The sequence below is a fragment of the Ovis aries genome, chromosome 7 (assembly GCF_016772045.2).
Source record: "Ovis aries strain OAR_USU_Benz2616 breed Rambouillet chromosome 7, ARS-UI_Ramb_v3.0, whole genome shotgun sequence".
NCBI classification, from domain to species: Eukaryota; Metazoa; Chordata; class Mammalia; order Artiodactyla; family Bovidae; genus Ovis; species Ovis aries.
In genome coordinates, this window is record NC_056060.1 from 23531888 (window position 1) to 23548909 (window position 17022).

General features: G+C 39.9%; 2 gene segments (V, D, J or C); both read right to left on the reverse strand.

Annotated features, from left to right (window-relative positions):
* Nucleotides 1-6045: 6045 nt before the first annotated feature.
* LOC121820059 (T cell receptor alpha variable 26-1-like) lies at nt 6046-7763 on the reverse strand. The segment is given in 2 exon segments: nt 6046-6849; nt 7627-7763. Coding segments are annotated over 2 exon segments (393 nt in total).
* An 8152-nt stretch (nt 7764-15915) lies between these two features.
* LOC114115776 (T cell receptor delta variable 1-like) lies at nt 15916-16795 on the reverse strand. The segment is given in 2 exon segments: nt 15916-16474; nt 16691-16795. Coding segments are annotated over 2 exon segments (570 nt in total).
* Nucleotides 16796-17022: the final 227 nt, after the last annotated feature.

Sequence of the window (17022 nt, forward strand, 5' to 3'; positions counted from 1 at the left end):
ATTCATCCAGCCCAGCATTTTGCATGTTATACTCCTCATATAAGGTAAATAAGAGGACTGGCAATACAGCCTTGACGTACTCCTTTCCCAGTTTGGAACCAGTCAGTTCTTTGACATTCGGTTCTAACTGTTGCTTTTGACCTGCATACAGGTTTCTCAGGAAACAAGTAAGGTGGGCTGGTATTTTCATCTCCTTAAGAATTTTCCAGTTTGTTGTTATACACACAAAGTTTTTAGTGTAGTCAATGAAACAAAAGTAGATGTTTTTCTGGAATTCCTTTGCTTTCTCCATGATCCCATGAATGTTGGCAATTTGATTTCTGATTCCTCTGCCTCTTTGAAACCCAGTTTGTATGTCTGGAATTTCTTGGTTCACGTACTGCTGAAGGCTAGCTGAAGGATTTTAAGCATAATCTTACTAGCATGTGAAATGAGCACAATTGCATAATAATCTGAACAATCTTTGGTATTGCCCTTCTTGGGACTGGGATGAATACTGACTTTTTCCAGTCATGTTCAAACACTTAGTATATGTCAATACCACAGAACTTAATGATTGAAGCTTTGTATAGTATATATGATCATGAAGTATGCATCTCTCAATCTTCCACTTGGTTTCATCATTTCAATAAATGAATTTATTTAAAAGAACCAAAAGCAAACAAACAAGTAGAAAAGGAAGTATAGAAGTACAGTCTCCATACAGTATTGTAAAGTAAAATAAAGTAAAATTTAAAAAATAAATTAATTTAAAAAGAAGTACAGTCTCCAAAACAGTGCCAGTTCTTAGAATTTAAGTTCAAAAGAACTCATTAATGAGTGATACAGGGAGGACAGTTTATATGAGGTTGAACCATCTATTCTTCTGTCCCATATGAACTCTGAGTGACAGGCAGCTGAATTATTTACAAGGAAGCAGGGGAGACCACAAATGCCCAGAGCAGTCTGGGGAACAGCAAGATAATACATGTATTATAGGTATCAGTATATTATATTTATCACATGTTTTATATCCACCTTGTTATGCATAGTTGTTCAATTGATCACATTTGTAAATTCTTATTACCACCACTAAAATTAAGATACAGAACCATTCCAGCACCTTCAAGAACTTGCTTTGCCAATCATCCCCACCTATGCAACCCTTGAAAACTGCTGATGCCTTGGTTTCCAATTATTTGTAACTAGGCAGAAGAGACCACAAAGGCCCACAACTTGATATTCTAAAATATATATGTTAATATAATAATTACATGTACATACCAGGAAGTTTATATCGCCAAAATTTCACTAAAATGCAGATCGCGATCTGATACCTCAGTTTTATATGCACCCTGGTTTTGATGCATGGCTCTGTGAAGCTTTATCACAAGTATAGGCTCTTGTTACCACCATTAAAATCATGACATAGAATTGTTCCATCCATCTCTCTAAAGAAACCCTCTTTGCACATCCTCCCGAGGCCTGCAAATCTTTACAATCCAGGTCACTACTGATCTTTCATCTCTGTATTTTGTCCTGTTGAGACTGTTGTATAAGTAGAATCACACTATGTATACAATCATAATAATCCAGTAAGTGTAACCATACACCATGTAGCCTCTGAGATTGCTTTTTTTAACTCAGCATAACATCCTGAGATCCATCCAGATTATTGCATATATCAATAATCTTTTCCTTTTAATCACTACAGACTGTCCCCAGCTTAATTTAGGATAATTCAATTTAGAATTTTTGACTTTAGAGTAGTGAGAAAGTGGTATGCATTCAGTAGAAACCATACTTGGAATATTGAAATTTTATCTTTTCCTGGGCTAGCAATATGCAGTATGATATTTCCTGGTGAATCTGGGCAGCAACATTGAGCTGAGCTCCTGGCCAGCCTCAAAATCATGAGTGTAAACAACCAACACATTTACAGCCATTTCATAATCATATAACCATTCTGATTTTCACTTTCAGTACAGTACTCGACACATTCATAAGATTTTCATCATTTTAGTATAAAGTAGACTGTGTGAGACAATTTTTTCCCAACTGTAGGCTAATGTAAGTATTGGCCACATTTAAGGGAAACTACCACTTCCCTGATAGCTGAGTTGGTAAAGAATTTGCTGCAAAGCAGGAGACCCTGGTTTGATTCCTGGGTTAGGAAGTTCCTCTGGAGAACGGATTGGCTACCCACTCCAGTATTCTTGGGCTTCCCTTGTGGCTCAGCTGGTTAAGAATCCACCTGCAATGCAGGAGACCTGTGTTCGATCCCTGGATTGGGAAGATGCCCTGGAGAAGTGAAAGGCTACCCACTCCATTAGTCTGGCCTGAGAATTCCATAGACAGTTCATAGGGTCACAAAGAGTCGGACACGACTGAGCAACTTTCACTTTCAAGGGAAGCTAGGTTAAATATATTTGATGGGTTATCATTTAAAAAATTTTTAATATAAATTTATTTTAATTGGAGGTTAATTACTTTACAATATTGCATTGGTTTTGCCATATATCAACATGAATCCACCACGGGTATACACGTGTTCTCCATCCTGAACCCCCCTCCACCTCCCTCCTTTATTTTATTTTTTATTTTTTTAAGTATAGTTTCTTTACAATGTTAGTTTCTGCAGTGCAGCAAAGAAAATCTGTTGTATATGTATACAATTATCTCCACTCTTTTTTAGATTTCCTTCCCATATTAAATGAACTTTTAACCTACTATTGCTTCAACTTAAAATGATTTATTGCAAAATAACCCTATTGAAGTTGAGGAAGATGTATAAATAGTATTTTATTGTGTAAATGTACTACAGGATATTTATCTGTTCATTCAGTGAAGATCACTGGTTAATTTCCAGTACTAATGTACATATTTTTGTGTGAACATAAAGTTTTCCTTTCTCAAGCATAAATGCCCAGGAGTGTGATTGCTGGGTTGTTCAGTAAGTGAATACTTAAGTTTATGTGAAACTCTTGGATTGTTTTCTAGAATGACTGGGCCATTCACCCACCAGCAATGCATGAGTGATCCGATTTCTCTGCTTCCTTGCCAGAACTTGATATTGTCAGTAATTTTCATTTTAGCCCTTATGATAGATGTGAAGTGGTTTCTGTTTGTAATTTTAATTTGGATTTCCCTAATATAATTTTAGGGGTATATTCTTTGGATTTTCTACATAGATAATCATGTTACCAGCAAATAGTGGAAGCTTTACTTTTTCTTCCAACTCTATTAGATTGTTACATCTACTGTCTTTATTGCACTGGCTCCAACATCTAGCACTGTACTGAAGGAGTGATGAGAATGGACACTCTGGTTTTGTTCTCTTTATTAGAGAAAATCATAGTCTTTTACTAGTAAGAATACCATTAGCTATTGAGGAGATTCCCCACTCTTCTTGTGTTGCTCAGAGTTTTCACCATAACTGACTACTGAATTTTTGCAAATCCTTTTTTTCTGACTGGATTAATATGATGGTATGATTTTTCTTTTCTACCTTGTTAATATGGTGAATTCCATCTATTGATTTTCAATATTAAAGAGTCTTGCACCCTTGAAAGAAATTACATTTGTGCACAGTACATTATTCATTTTATATATCAATGAATTTTACTTGCTAATATATTTTCAGAAATTTGTGTCTGTCTTCAAGATAAAAGATATTTCCCTCTAATTTTTGGTTCTTTATGGTCTTTGTCTGATTTGGGTCTCAGGGTAATATTAGCCTCATAAAATGAGTGAAGAATTATTTTCTTCCTGTTTTCTGCAAGAAATTGTGTATAATTCAATGTTAGAATTCTTCAGTGACACTGAGTTTGGGGATTTTTTTTTTAATTAAAACTTCAATTCTTTCATAGACATCATGACTTCAGCTCTCTTTGGCTCTTGCTCTGAGGAGAGATGAGGAGAGACAGCTGGAGACCACAGTGAGGTTTGGAGACAGACAGCAGGTGCTTCCAGAGCACTATGCCTCTGCACAGAAGTAGGTTCCTGCATCTGAGAGCTGGGCAGCAGTGAGGTGCAGGAAGCTGCGCTGTCTGGACTCTCCAAACCGACCTGTCCATCTCTGCTGCGTCTTCACTTCTCCACTCTTAGCTAATATCATCAACAGGACAGGACTGCCCCCAGGCGTCTGCTTATATGACTGTAAGCTGCTTAAAAGGCTTGAGGAATTGCAGTACGTTGTGAAGTTCTCTCCTTCTTGCAGAAGCAAGAATTCAGGAAAATGCTTTATCTGTTGTCCATTCATTTCTGTTCAGAAAAGCAATGAGAAGTAACAGAGAAAGTCTGATTAGATGTTTATTCTCTCAGCTGTAATGGTCTCTTTCATTCTTCTTGTGTATTTTCTCCTTCTTTCCATGTCTCCTTCCCCAGCTCCTTCTATCTCCCACATTTTGGTTTTTATGTTTTTCTCAACATCCTGCTTTCAGTCAGAAAATCCCACTCCTACAGTTGCCTGCAGATAAGATTCCTCTGTTCTGAATTTTTGGGGAGCAATCAGGAAACCCCAAACTCACATGATGTTTGTATCCATAAGATCAACACTGGTGCTAACAGTAGCATCTCCCTTTTCTTCCTCTTTAGAAAGAGTTGCTGAATCTGCCTGCTCCTAAAAGGGTTTCCCTTGTATCAGCTTCTTCCAGACCTATAGAAATGTAGTCTATACAGCCTTTAGGAAAGGAAATAGAAAGGAGTGACTACAATTTGAGACAGCCAGTCAGACTTACTACCTTGTATATACCCTCCCATCTTCCCCAAGGAGTGTCAATGTTTGCAGATGCTGCCCTCTGCGACTGGATCAAAATTGCTGATCCAGTAATACCTGGTAAATAGTGGTTACTCAAACATTTGTTGAATGATAAATAAATATGTATGTTTGCCTATGTGAGAATTCGAACACAAATCTCCCAAAGAGCAATTTGAAAGTGCCCTTCCATGAATATAAACAGTCAGGAGTTACTTGTAACTATTTAGAAATGTTACCTTTGGAAAATTGTATGAGCCCCAGTAGCCCTATATCTCCCATAACAAATTATCACGAATTCGATGGCTCCAAAAACAAGAATTGGGTCCCTTCAACCTGGAGGGCAGAAGTCTGACAAGGTGTCCGCAGGAACATACTCCTTCCAAATGTTCTAGGAGAGACTCCTTCCTTGCCTCTTCTGGTTTCTGGTGGCTTTTTGTGGTCCTTTGTTTGTGACTGCATACCTCCAGCCTCCTCCTCCATCGAGAACACCTCACAAGGACTTCCTGGTGAGAAAGGACACGCTTCTCACCTGTGTGTCTCTTAAAAGGACACTTGTCACTGGATTGAGTCCCCACCAAGATAATCCAGTAGGATTGGATTTTGAAATCCTTTGCTTAATTACATTTGAAAAGGTTCTTTGTTAAATTTAAGTTCACATTCACAGCTTCTGTGGGTTAGGATGTGAATGTATCCTTTGGGGCCCGCCCTCCAACACACTATAGGGTCCTTAATGTCTTTGAAGTGTTGCCATGTAATTATACAAACAGTAGAAATCTCAAAACTTCTTTAAAGTCAAAAGTAAATCTGAATGTGAATTACTTTATATATAGAAACAGAAAGAGAAGCAGGTTTAGGATGTAACAACAACTGAAGCTCAAAGAGTTTGGGTGATTAACCCAAGGTGAAATATCAGGTAATTGGCATAGTAAAAATTAGAACACTTATCTATCTGGTATGGAGCCTATGGTGTTTGGAATCTGTCATGCCCCTATGTTTGTGATATTCTGTAAATATTTTAAATGTCAGAATAATATATTTTAAAAATAATAGGAGTTTTCTTGTTGATTTTCTTTCTTTTTTAAAAAAATTTTCTTGATGTCAATCATTTTTAACATCTTTATTGAATTTATTATAATATTACTTCTGTTTTTTTTATGTTTTTGTTTTTTGGGGACAATGGATATGGGGTCTGGATAGTTCTGTGTGTTGTGTAGAGAATATAAAAAACCATGAAAACACCATATAGAGGTAAAAGTTTCAGACAAATTAAAACTAAATTAATATTCACTTACTTTTTGTTTCTAAAACAGCTTCTTCCTGACAAATATGCATGTTTGAGACTAGTAACAAAAAACATTTGGGGTTTTTCTTAGAAAAAGTAATTTATTTATGCTAAGTGGAACAATTATAAAATTTCAGAGTCTGGACTTGCCCTGAGTCCACATGAAAGAAACCTTTGGAACAAGGAGAACTATTTGTATTTTTCTCACTTGTAGGTTGAGACTAACACACTGGAACCAACATTTTATTGACACGAGAAAGAACCATGAAAAATTGCTAATGCTTCTCACTTTTTTTCTAGGATTTTTAGTAGCCCCATAATTCCTCTCAGCTACATCAACTAATGAGGCACTTCTTCCTTGTCCTTTTCTTTTCTTTATGCATCTTCTCCCCTTTTCCTTCCCTTCATTTTCCCCGTCTCTCCTGCTCTCTGACTCTCCTTCGACTCTAGATTTGCTCTCGTGACTGCTCCCCCCGCTATGTCCCCCCTTCTTCCCACAAGAGAGATACTGCACAGGTGCAGCCCTGTATGTCCCAGTGTGCCTCTCTCAGGGCACAGTAGTACACAGCGGCGTCTCTCAGGGTGACCTGGGGCAGGACCAGCGTGCTGGACTTTCTGTCTGAAGCTATGGTCAGAGAGGCCATGCTGCCATTCACTGTGTCTCGAAAGCCATGAATGACATATTGTGGACTCTGATTGGGATTTTGCCGATACCAATGTATATAGTCATCTCCTCTGATGGTAGAGTGGTTACAAGGCAGGTTTACATCCTCTCCTTCAGCACAATCCATGGAGTTTGGCTGGGTGGTCTTAGCATCAATCACAGTCCCTATGGGTTAAGAAATCAAATTAGCTCCAGAGCACATTTCAGTGTAATTCTATGGATTAAAGGCATAACCCTGCTATAACTGTCTGGCCCTGGTACCTGCTCCAGTGCTTGTATTTATGTCCTGCAAAAATATTATTGGTGTTCATTATTGGATTGCAAGGAGATCAAACCAGTCAATCCCAAAGGAAATCAAATGTGAATGTCATTGGAAGGGCTGGTGCTGAGACTGAAGCTCCAATACTTTGTCCACTTGCTGAGAAGAGCTGACTCATTGGAAGATACCCTAATTCTGGGAAAGATTGAAGGCAAAAGGAGAAGGGGGCATCAGAGGATGAGATGGTTACACAGCATCACCGTCTCAATGGACATGAATTTGAGCATACTCCAGGAGATGGTAAAGAACAGAGGAGCCTGGCATACTGGCATCCATTTGGTCGTAAAAAGTTGGATACAACTTAGTAACTGGACAACAACAAAATTATAGAGACCAAAGATATGTGGCAAGAATCAGAGATTCCATAGGCTTTGTTCCCTGGGTCCTTGCCTTAATAAGCCCAGAGAATTCGTACAACCTGCTTACTGCTAAGGACTCTTCTGGTATCGTGGCTGTGATTTAAACTGTAATGTAGAAGATGGGCCTCTTTAGCAAACACGCAGATCAGTTCTCGGTTCCATCACGATAATGCGGAGTACAGCACAGGGAGAGGAGCAGAGGGCAAGTGACTCTCTGTGGCCCTTTGGCCTCAGAGTCATCCCTTGCAGACACGGAACACTTACCCAAGGTCAGAAACACCGTTACTCCAGTCACCAGCCTCATACTTCACAGACAAGCTAGACCATGGGCCCAGAGCTCAGGCTTGTGTCTGATCCTTGGCTTGAGGCGGTTCCAGAGAACAGAGGCAACAGCTGTCAGTAAAAACTTACAACCAGCGCAGATACTGCTGTGTTGTTGCCAGGACCTTCTCAGCCAATGATCAAGCAGTCCCTTATCTATGTCTTCTTCCCCGGTTTTAGTCATGTCCCCCAAAGATGGTGAAACATCCCCAGCTCACAGTGAAATCATCTATGAGGTTTAATGTCTGGCTCAGGAAAAGGAACACTGATCACAATGATGTGTCTATGCACAACCATTGCTCTTTCATTTGTTTCTTAAGAAACTGGCTGATGCTCCATGAAACTTGTGGAATCCATGTTTTAATCCCAGAAAAATGTACTGAGCTCTGTGTTGTAAAATGATGAAAAGTTCCATCCACATTCCAGAAGATTAATGAGAGATTTAAAAGTAGGCAGTGATGTGCTCTGGGAGACAAGGAAAATTAATAACTTTGAGACTAATAGCTACACATCCTAGAACTTGCAGCAGCTCTTGTAAGGGTTCTTGGAATCGTGCATCTTTTGCCAACTAGGTAGACATTTTCCAGCATTTTATCTTAAGAAATGAACTGATTGACATAGATGGTGTTCACCTCCTCCTTGAACAGTGGTCCTTAATCCTCATGTTCCCTATGCCGATGCTTGTGGATGTTGTGCAGCAAGGATGCTACGGCAGAGGAATCGACAGAAATGAAGGCAACCAAAGTGGAGGTGGGGTGGACGTGGGTGTGAGTGGTAGAAAAGGTTGGAGGAGGGAAAAAATGGTATCAGGAATAGAAAGGGGAAGGGATAATCAGAGCAGGGAAATGGGAGAGCGTGTTAGGAAGGTACTTGGAAAGGGCTTAGGCTATTGGGCTAACCTGAATCCTTGACCACACACATTCAACAAGGGATAATAAGGCACAAGTTGTCTGAGGAAGATGAAAGTATGTCGTTTTCCCTTTTGGGAGGCACATCAGTGGAAAATAAATTTCCATTCCCTTCGCCCAGAAAGAAACACTGTTTTCGGATGAATCAGCCCCCTCTTGTGACTGAAGGGAAGAACTGCAGATCTAAATCCGGACCAAAAGTCAGCAAGGAACTTTCTGAAAAATCCCTCAAGTTTGCAGGTAAATGGGCTTCCCAGGTGGCGCGAGTGGTAAAGAACTCACCTGCCAATGCAGGAAACTGCCAATGCAGGAAACCTGCCAATGCAGGTTCAATCCCTGGATCAGGAAGATCCCCTGGAGAAGAGCCCATGGCAACCCAATATTCTGCCTGGAATATTCATTGGAAAGAGGAGCTTGGTGGGCTACAGTCCATGACTCGCAGAGTCAGACGCGACTGAAGCATCTTAGCACACAGCACACACATCTTACTTGTAATACGTCTGTACTCATCTGCATTTTCTTGATCCTAAACACTCCATAGCAGTGTTTTACTTATCTCTGACTGTTTTACTGCAGTCATATGATTCTCATTGCTTGATCTCTTTAAGGTTTCTTTGTCTCTAACCTTCCTATATTTAAAATTTACTTCAAAGGCCATGTAATTCAAAGTTTATAAAAGAGCTTGGCACACAGTAGACACTTAAGAATTACTTGTATCCCGAATGAGCCGATAAATCATTATTCATGATTTAATGAAAAAATTATGTTGAACAATTGTTTAAATTATTCTCAAAACAATCTTCCAATTTTATGGAATGCATGCCAAACAAAAGGCTCCAACAGTATAAACAGAGGGTTATTATTGTGAACAAAATGAACAATAAATTGTGAACAAAATGGACAATAAAAAATAAATCCAAGTCTAGGATTGAGGAAAATTCTACTGAAGACATGGGAGTAAATGTTATGGTAATCATGCTTTGATCATTTAACAAACATTCACAAATACTCAATGGAAGTCTTATTGTTGTTCAGTCACTCAGTCGTGTCTGACTCTATGTGACCCCATGGACTGCAGCACACCAGACTTCCCTGTCCTTCACTATCTCAAGAATTGCTCAAACCCATGTCCACTGTGTGGATGATGCCATCCAGTCATCTCGTCCTCTGTCATCCCCTTATCCTCCTGCCCTCAATCTTTCCCAGCATCAGGGTCTTTTCAATGAGTCAGCTCTTCACATCAGGGCATCAAAGTTTTGGAGCTTCAGCTTTAGCATCAGTCTTTTTGATGAATATTCAGGGTTGATTTCCTTTAGAATTGACTGGTTTGATATCCTCGTTGTCAAAGAAACTCTCAAAGGTCTTCTGCAGCACCACAATTAGAAGGCCTCAATTCTTCAGCACTCAGCCTTCTATAGTGTCCAACTCTCACATCCATACATGACTACTGACTCTACATAGCTTTGACTCTATGGACCTTGGCTGGCAAAGTGATATCTCTGCTTTTTAATATTGTGTCTAGGTTTGTCGTATCTTTCCTTCCAAGAAGCAAGTGTCTTTTAATATCATGGCTGCAGTCATCTTCTGTAGTGATTTTGCAGCCCAAGAAAATAAAATCTGTGACTGCTTACACTTTTCCCCCATCTATTTGCCATGAAGTGATGGGATCAGATCTTAGTTTTTTGAATGTTGAGTTTTAAGTCAATTTGTCACTGTCCTCCTTCACCCTCATCAAGAGGCTCTTTAGTTACTCTTCTCTTTCTGCCATTAGAGTGGTATCATCTGCATATTTGAAGTTGTTGGTATTTCTCCTGGCAGTCTTGATTCCAGCTTGTGATTCATCCAACCCAGCATTTCCCATGATGTGTGATATACTTCTCACACAATATAAATAAGCAGAGTGACAGTACACAGCCTTGACGTACTCCTTTCCCAATTTTGAACCAGTTTGTTGTTCCATGTCCAGGTCTAACTGTTGCTTCCTGACCTGCGTGCAGGTTTCACATGAGGCAGGTAGGGTGTACTAGTATCCTATCTATTTAAGAATTTTCTGGTTTGTTGTGGTCCACAAATTCAAAGATTTTAGTGTAGTCAGTGAAGCAGAGGTAGATGCTTTTCTGGAATTCCCTTACTTTTTCTATGATCCAGTGAATGTTCACAATTCGATTTCTGGTTCCTCTGCCTTTTCTAAATCCAACTTATACATCTGGAATTTCTTGGTTCACATACTGCTTAAGCTTACTTGAAGGATTTTGTGCATTACCTTGCTAATCTATGAAAAGAACACAATTGTATGATAGTTTGAACATTCTTTGGTATTGCCTTTCTTTAGTATTGAAGTGAAAACTGACCTTTTCTACCCCTGCGACCATTGCTGAGTTTTCAAAATTTGCTGGCAGAATGAGTACATCACTTTAACAGTATCATCATTTAGGATTTTAAAAGGTCAGCTGGAATTCCATCATCTGCACTAGCTTTGTTTCTAATAATGCTTCCTAAGGCCCACCAGACTTCACACTCCAGGATGCCTGGCTCTAGGTGGGTGACCATCATGGTTATCTGGGTCATCGAGACCTTTTTTATTTTTTACAGTTTTTCTGTGTATTCTTGCCACCTCTTCTTAATTTCTTCTGCTTCTGTTAGATTCTTGCCATTTTGGTCCTTTATTGTGCCCATCTTTGCATGAAATGTTCCCTTGGTATCTCTAATTTTCTTGAAGAGGTCTATAGTCTTTCCCATTCTATTGTTCCCTGCTGTTTCTTTGCATTGTTCACTTAAGAAAGATTTCTTATCTCTCCTGGCTATTCTCTGGAATTCTGCATTCATTTGGATTTATCTTTCCCCTTCTTTGTCTCTTACTTCTTTTCTCAGCTGTTTGTAATCCCTGCTTTGAGAAACATTTTGCCTTCTTTCATTTCTTTTTCTTTGGAATGGTTTTGGTCACGGCCTTCTGTACAATGTTATGAACCTCCACCCACAGTTCTTCAGGAACTCCGTCTATGAGATCTAATCCCTGAATCTATTTGTCACCTCCACTCTATAATCATAAAGTTCTTGATTTAGGTCATACCTAAATGGTCTAGTGGTTTTTCCTACTTTCTTCAGCTTAAAGCTGAATTTTGCAATAAGGAGCTTAGCCACAGTCGGCTCCAGATTTTCATTTTGTGACTATATAGATTTCCTCCATCTTCAGCTGCAAAGCATATAATCAATCTGATTTCTGTATTAACCTTCTGGTGATATCCATGTGTAGGCTGGGCTCTCATCTTGTCGGAAGAGGGTGTTTGCTATGACCAGTGTGTTTTCTTGGTAAAACTCTGTTAGCCTTTGTCCTGCTTCATTTTGTACTCCAAGGCCAAACTTGCCTGTTACTCCAGGTATCTCTTGACTTCCTATATTTGCATTCCAATCCCCTATGATGAAAAAGACATCTTTTCTTGGATGTAGTTCTAGAAAGTTTGTAGATCTTGATAGAACCATTCTCCATAAATCTCTTTAGGTTCCAGTTTAAACTCATGTTTTCACTGGCACTGAGACATACATTCATCCTGTCCTGGGTCAAGTCTTCCTCATATCCAAATCTTCTCCAAAAAGCCCTGTAAATGGTACAATCTGGATGGCAATAAAGGTTTGAGACTCTTTTCACAGCTATGAAAGTTGTGTCTCATTTCTCAAAGATAAAAATAATTGGAACAATAAAACCTGTCCCATAGGGTTTTGATATTTAAATTAGATAATGAATAGGAAATACATCCTACAGTGCCTGACATATAGTAAGCTCAATAAATAGCAACTCTTTTATTCTACTAAAACCTTCCTTTCCTTCAACGGCCAGGCTTGTGACCTGCTTTTTCCCCCCCACATCATTTCAATAATGGAAGCTTCTAGGACATTTACTTAATCACTTACTTTCCTAGAGATAGTCACTATTTTTCCTTATCCTTTTGGTGTGATAGCCAGCTAGTTACACTGATACACTCAGGGTGCTGAAAGGACACAGATGGATCAGGTGAGGCTTGATTTGGGTTTCCCTAAAAATAGTAAATCTTGCCTGGAAAATCCCATGGATGGAGGAGCCTGGTAGGCTGCAATCCATGGGGTCACTAAGAGTCAGACACAACTGAGCGATTTCACTTTCACTTTTCACTTTCAGGCATTGGAGAAGGAAATGGTAATCCACTCCAGTATTCTGGCCTGGAGAATCCCAAGGATGGGAGCCCGGTGGGCTGCCGTCTATGGGGTCGCACAGAGTCGGACACAACTGATGCGACTTAGCAGCAGCAGCAGCAGAAATAGTAAAATCAAGGACAAATTGCACGTTTACTAGCTACTATTGGATATAAAGCCATTGCTTGTGATGAGAATTCAAGCATCATTCTGAATGGTGTTTCCCAGAACACAGCATATTGATTTCTCCTATTAGCAAGATTTTCTTCCGCTAAATTAGACCCTTGGATTTGTCTTCAATGCCTTGCAAACTTCTGCCAAAACCACAGTGGTGAACTTGCAAAATACTTTGTTCACCTTTACGAGCTTTCACATAGCATTGCTCCTGAATAAGGAGCTTGCTTTATAGGAAGTCAAGTACAACAGGCAGTGGGGGTTCTTGCTATGATAAAGAGGTTATGGAATGGGTAATAGAAGAGGTAGTTATAAATATCCAGTTACAATCATTTGCAGTAACAAAAGCTATAATAGTTATAAAATTATCTTCATTTTACATGAATATATTTATGTTTACATAAAACATTTTTTAGCTTCTCTCTCCTCTTTGCCTGCCTGTGGTAAAAGGAAACATGCCACTATAATTTAATCTTACATCTCAGTGTATCTAAGTAGTTAAGATACAAAATTCAATGAGAGAGTGTGGTTCAACTAGATGAGGAAAGAACATCACCTGTAAATGGATAAATGAACTCGGTAGTTTCTTTGAAGGAGAGAACTTGTTTTGCTTGAATGAAGAGTTATTGCATCATATTAACAGGGAGCATGTTTAAACTTAAATTCAAGAAAGTGGAGAAGACCACTAAACCATTCAGGTATAACCTAAATCAAATCCCTTATGATTATACAGTGGAAGTGAGAAATAGATTTAAGGGACTAGATCTGATAGACAGAGTGCCTGATGAACTATAGACAGAGGATCATGACATTGTACAGGAGACAGGGATCAAGACCATCCCCAAGAAAAAGAAATGCAAAAAGCAAAATGGCTGTCTGAGGAGGCCTTACAAATAGCTCTGAAAAGAAGACAAATGAAAAGCAAAGAAGAAAAGGAAAGATATAACCATTTGAATGTAAAGTTCCAAAGAATAGCAAGGAGAGTTAAGAAAGCCTTCCTCAGTGATCACCACAAAGAAATAGAGGAAAACAATAAAATGGGAAAGACTAGAGATTTCTTCAAGAAAATTAGAGATACCAAGGGAATATTTCACACAAAGATGGGCTCGATAAAGGACAGAAATGGTCTGGACCTAACAGAAGCAGAAGATATTAAGAAGAGGTGGTAAGAATACACAGAAGAACTGTACAAAAAAAATCCTCACGACCCAGATAATCACGATGGTGTGATCACTCACCTAGAGCCAGACATCCTGGAATGTGAAGTCAAGTGGGCCTTATAAAGCATCATTATGAACAAAGCTAGTGGAGGTGATGTAATTCCAGTTGAGCTCTTTCAAGTCCTGAAAGATGATGCTGTAAAAGTGCTGCACTCAATATGCCAGAAAATTTGAACAACTCAGCAGTGGCCACAGGACTGGAAAATGTCAGTTTTCATTCCAATCCCAAAGAAAGGCAATGCCAAAGAATGCTCCAACTACCACACAATTGCACTCATCTTACAAGCTAGTAAAGTAATGCTTAAAATTCTCCAAGCCAGGCTTCAGCAATATGTGAACGATGAACTTCCAGATGTTCAAGTTGGACTTAGAAAGGGCAGAGGAAACAGAGATCAAATTGCCAACATCCACTGGATCATCAAAAAAGCAAGAGAGTTCCAGAAAAATATCTATTTATGCTTTATTGACTATGCCAAAGCCTTTCACTGTGTGGATCACAAGAAACTGTGGACAATTCTGAAAGAGATGGGAATACCAGACCACCTGACCTGCCTCTTGAGAAATCTGTATGCAGATCAGGAAGCAACAGTTAGAAGTGGACATGGAACAACAGACTGGTTCCAAATAGGAAAAGGAGTACCTCAAGGCTGTATATTGTCCCCTGCTTATTTAACTTCTATGCAGAGTACATCATGAGAAACTCTAGGCTGGAAGAAGCACGAGCCAGAATCAAGATTGCCGGGAGAAATATCAATAACCTCAGATATGCAGATGACACCTCCCTTATGGCAGAGAGTGAAGAAGAACTAAAGAACCTCTGATGAAAGTGAAAGGGAGTGAAAAAGTTGGCTTAAAGCTCAACGTTGAGAAAACAAAGATCATGGCATCTGGTCCCATCACTTCATGGCAAATAGATGGGGAAACAGTGGAATCAGTGGCTGACTTTATTTTGGGGGGCTCCAAAATCACTGCAAATGGTGATCACCCCATGGACTGCAGCACACCGGGCCTCCCTGTCCATCACCAACTCCCAGAGCTTGCTCACACTCTTGTCCATCAAGTCAGTGATACCATCCAACCATCTAATCCACTGTCATCCCCTTCTCCTCCTGTCTTCAATCTTTCTCAGTACCAGGGTGTTTTCCAATGAGTCAGTTCTTCACATCAGGTGGCCAAAGTATTGGAGTTTCAGCTTCAGCATCAGTCCTTCCAATGAATATTCAGGACTGATTTCCTCTAGGATTGACTGGTTTGATCTCCTTTCAGTCCAAGGGACTCTCCCCAGGTCTCCTGCACTGCAGGCAGATTGTTTACCAGCTGAGCCACAAGAGAAGTAGAATAATCCTTATAACTAACCTCTTACTCTACATCACTGGTAGTTCTCCTTCTCTGATTATGCCCTGACACGATCTAAGAGGAAAGGGCTGTATAATAAGTCACTTCAGTTATGTCCTACTCTTTGTGACCCTATGGACTATAGCCCGCTAAACTCTGTCCAAGGGATTCTCCTGGAAAGAATACTGGAGTGGGTTGCCATGCCCTCCTCCAGGGGAGCTTCCCAAACCAGGGATCAAATCTGTGCCTCTTACGTCTCCTGCATTGGTAGGCAAGTTCTTTACCCCTAGTTCCTGGGAAGCCCTAAAAGAAAAGAACTAAGGAAATTATGTTCATGACAATTTCAGATACTATATCAAGATTTGTGATGTGAGGATCTTTAGGTGAAAGTGTCACTTTATATTATTATGGGGCAAGTTTTAAAATTTAGACAACTTTACACGTGTTCTGTGTGGCTGATTTAAAGTCAAAAATTCAAGAGGAGAATGTACCAGTAGAAAGTTACTCTGAACACCTGCTTCCAAATGACATGAAAGGAGCTTTTATTTATAATTAAATCTTCTAATCCAGACCACAGATCAAGCAACCACAGGACTACCATTTCTTGTCTGGGATCTGCAGGTGTGTATTTCAGCCTGGGTCCTACAGCAGAGAGGCTTTCTCTTATTAAACTTGTGGGTTTTTGTTCAGCTTTTCCTATTACTTCAAGCACTGTGAGTTCCCAGAGAACGCAGAAGTACTTTGCAGAATCTTCCAGTTGTAAGGTTGAAATGGTGAGGCTGGAGGATTTACGTGATCTGGCAGAATTTATAGAGTAGCGGCCATCCCTTGTAAGAAAAATCATCTCTCCACTGGGAAGGTGCTTGTACCAAAAAATGCTGTAACTGCTCCGACTTGTTTCATACCGACAGTTTAGGGCAACTGATTCCCCAACTTGACTGGGTATGTCTGGCTGGTCTTGAATAACTTTCTGGGCTACACTGGATCCTGTGGGAAAATCAGAAAACAGAGGTGAAACAGTGAATAAAATAATGTAGGAATTAGACTCACTTAGAACCACCACCCCCCAAAACAACCTGAATTCATAAGGCGCTTGCTTTTCTCCAGTCCTCCTTCCCTCCCCAAGTCCGCATGAAGCACGACGTGCCTGTGTGCAGGCCTTTCACCCTGAACACGCACACCCATGCTTGGGAGCACCCCTACCAGAGAAGGTGAAGGCCAGGAACACCCAGAGCAGGCTGGAGAGCAGCATGAGGCATGGATTCCCCTGCACAAATGTGCTCAGTTTTGCCTCAAGCTGAGAGTGTCTTTGAGTGCCTGGCAGCACATGTACATATAACCTCAGGTCCTGTGTGACTCCTTCAAACAGGAAGTGGGGTTTGTCATTTCCATACGTCATGTGGTCTGTGCACAGATGGGAAAAAAATTATGGCTCACCACAAACTTTTACTTTGTCGATTTTTCTTTCACTGGTGATTAAGTTAGGCTGATCCTGAAAGGGGGCTTCACAAAAGCAGTTAGTAATAAAGGTTTGA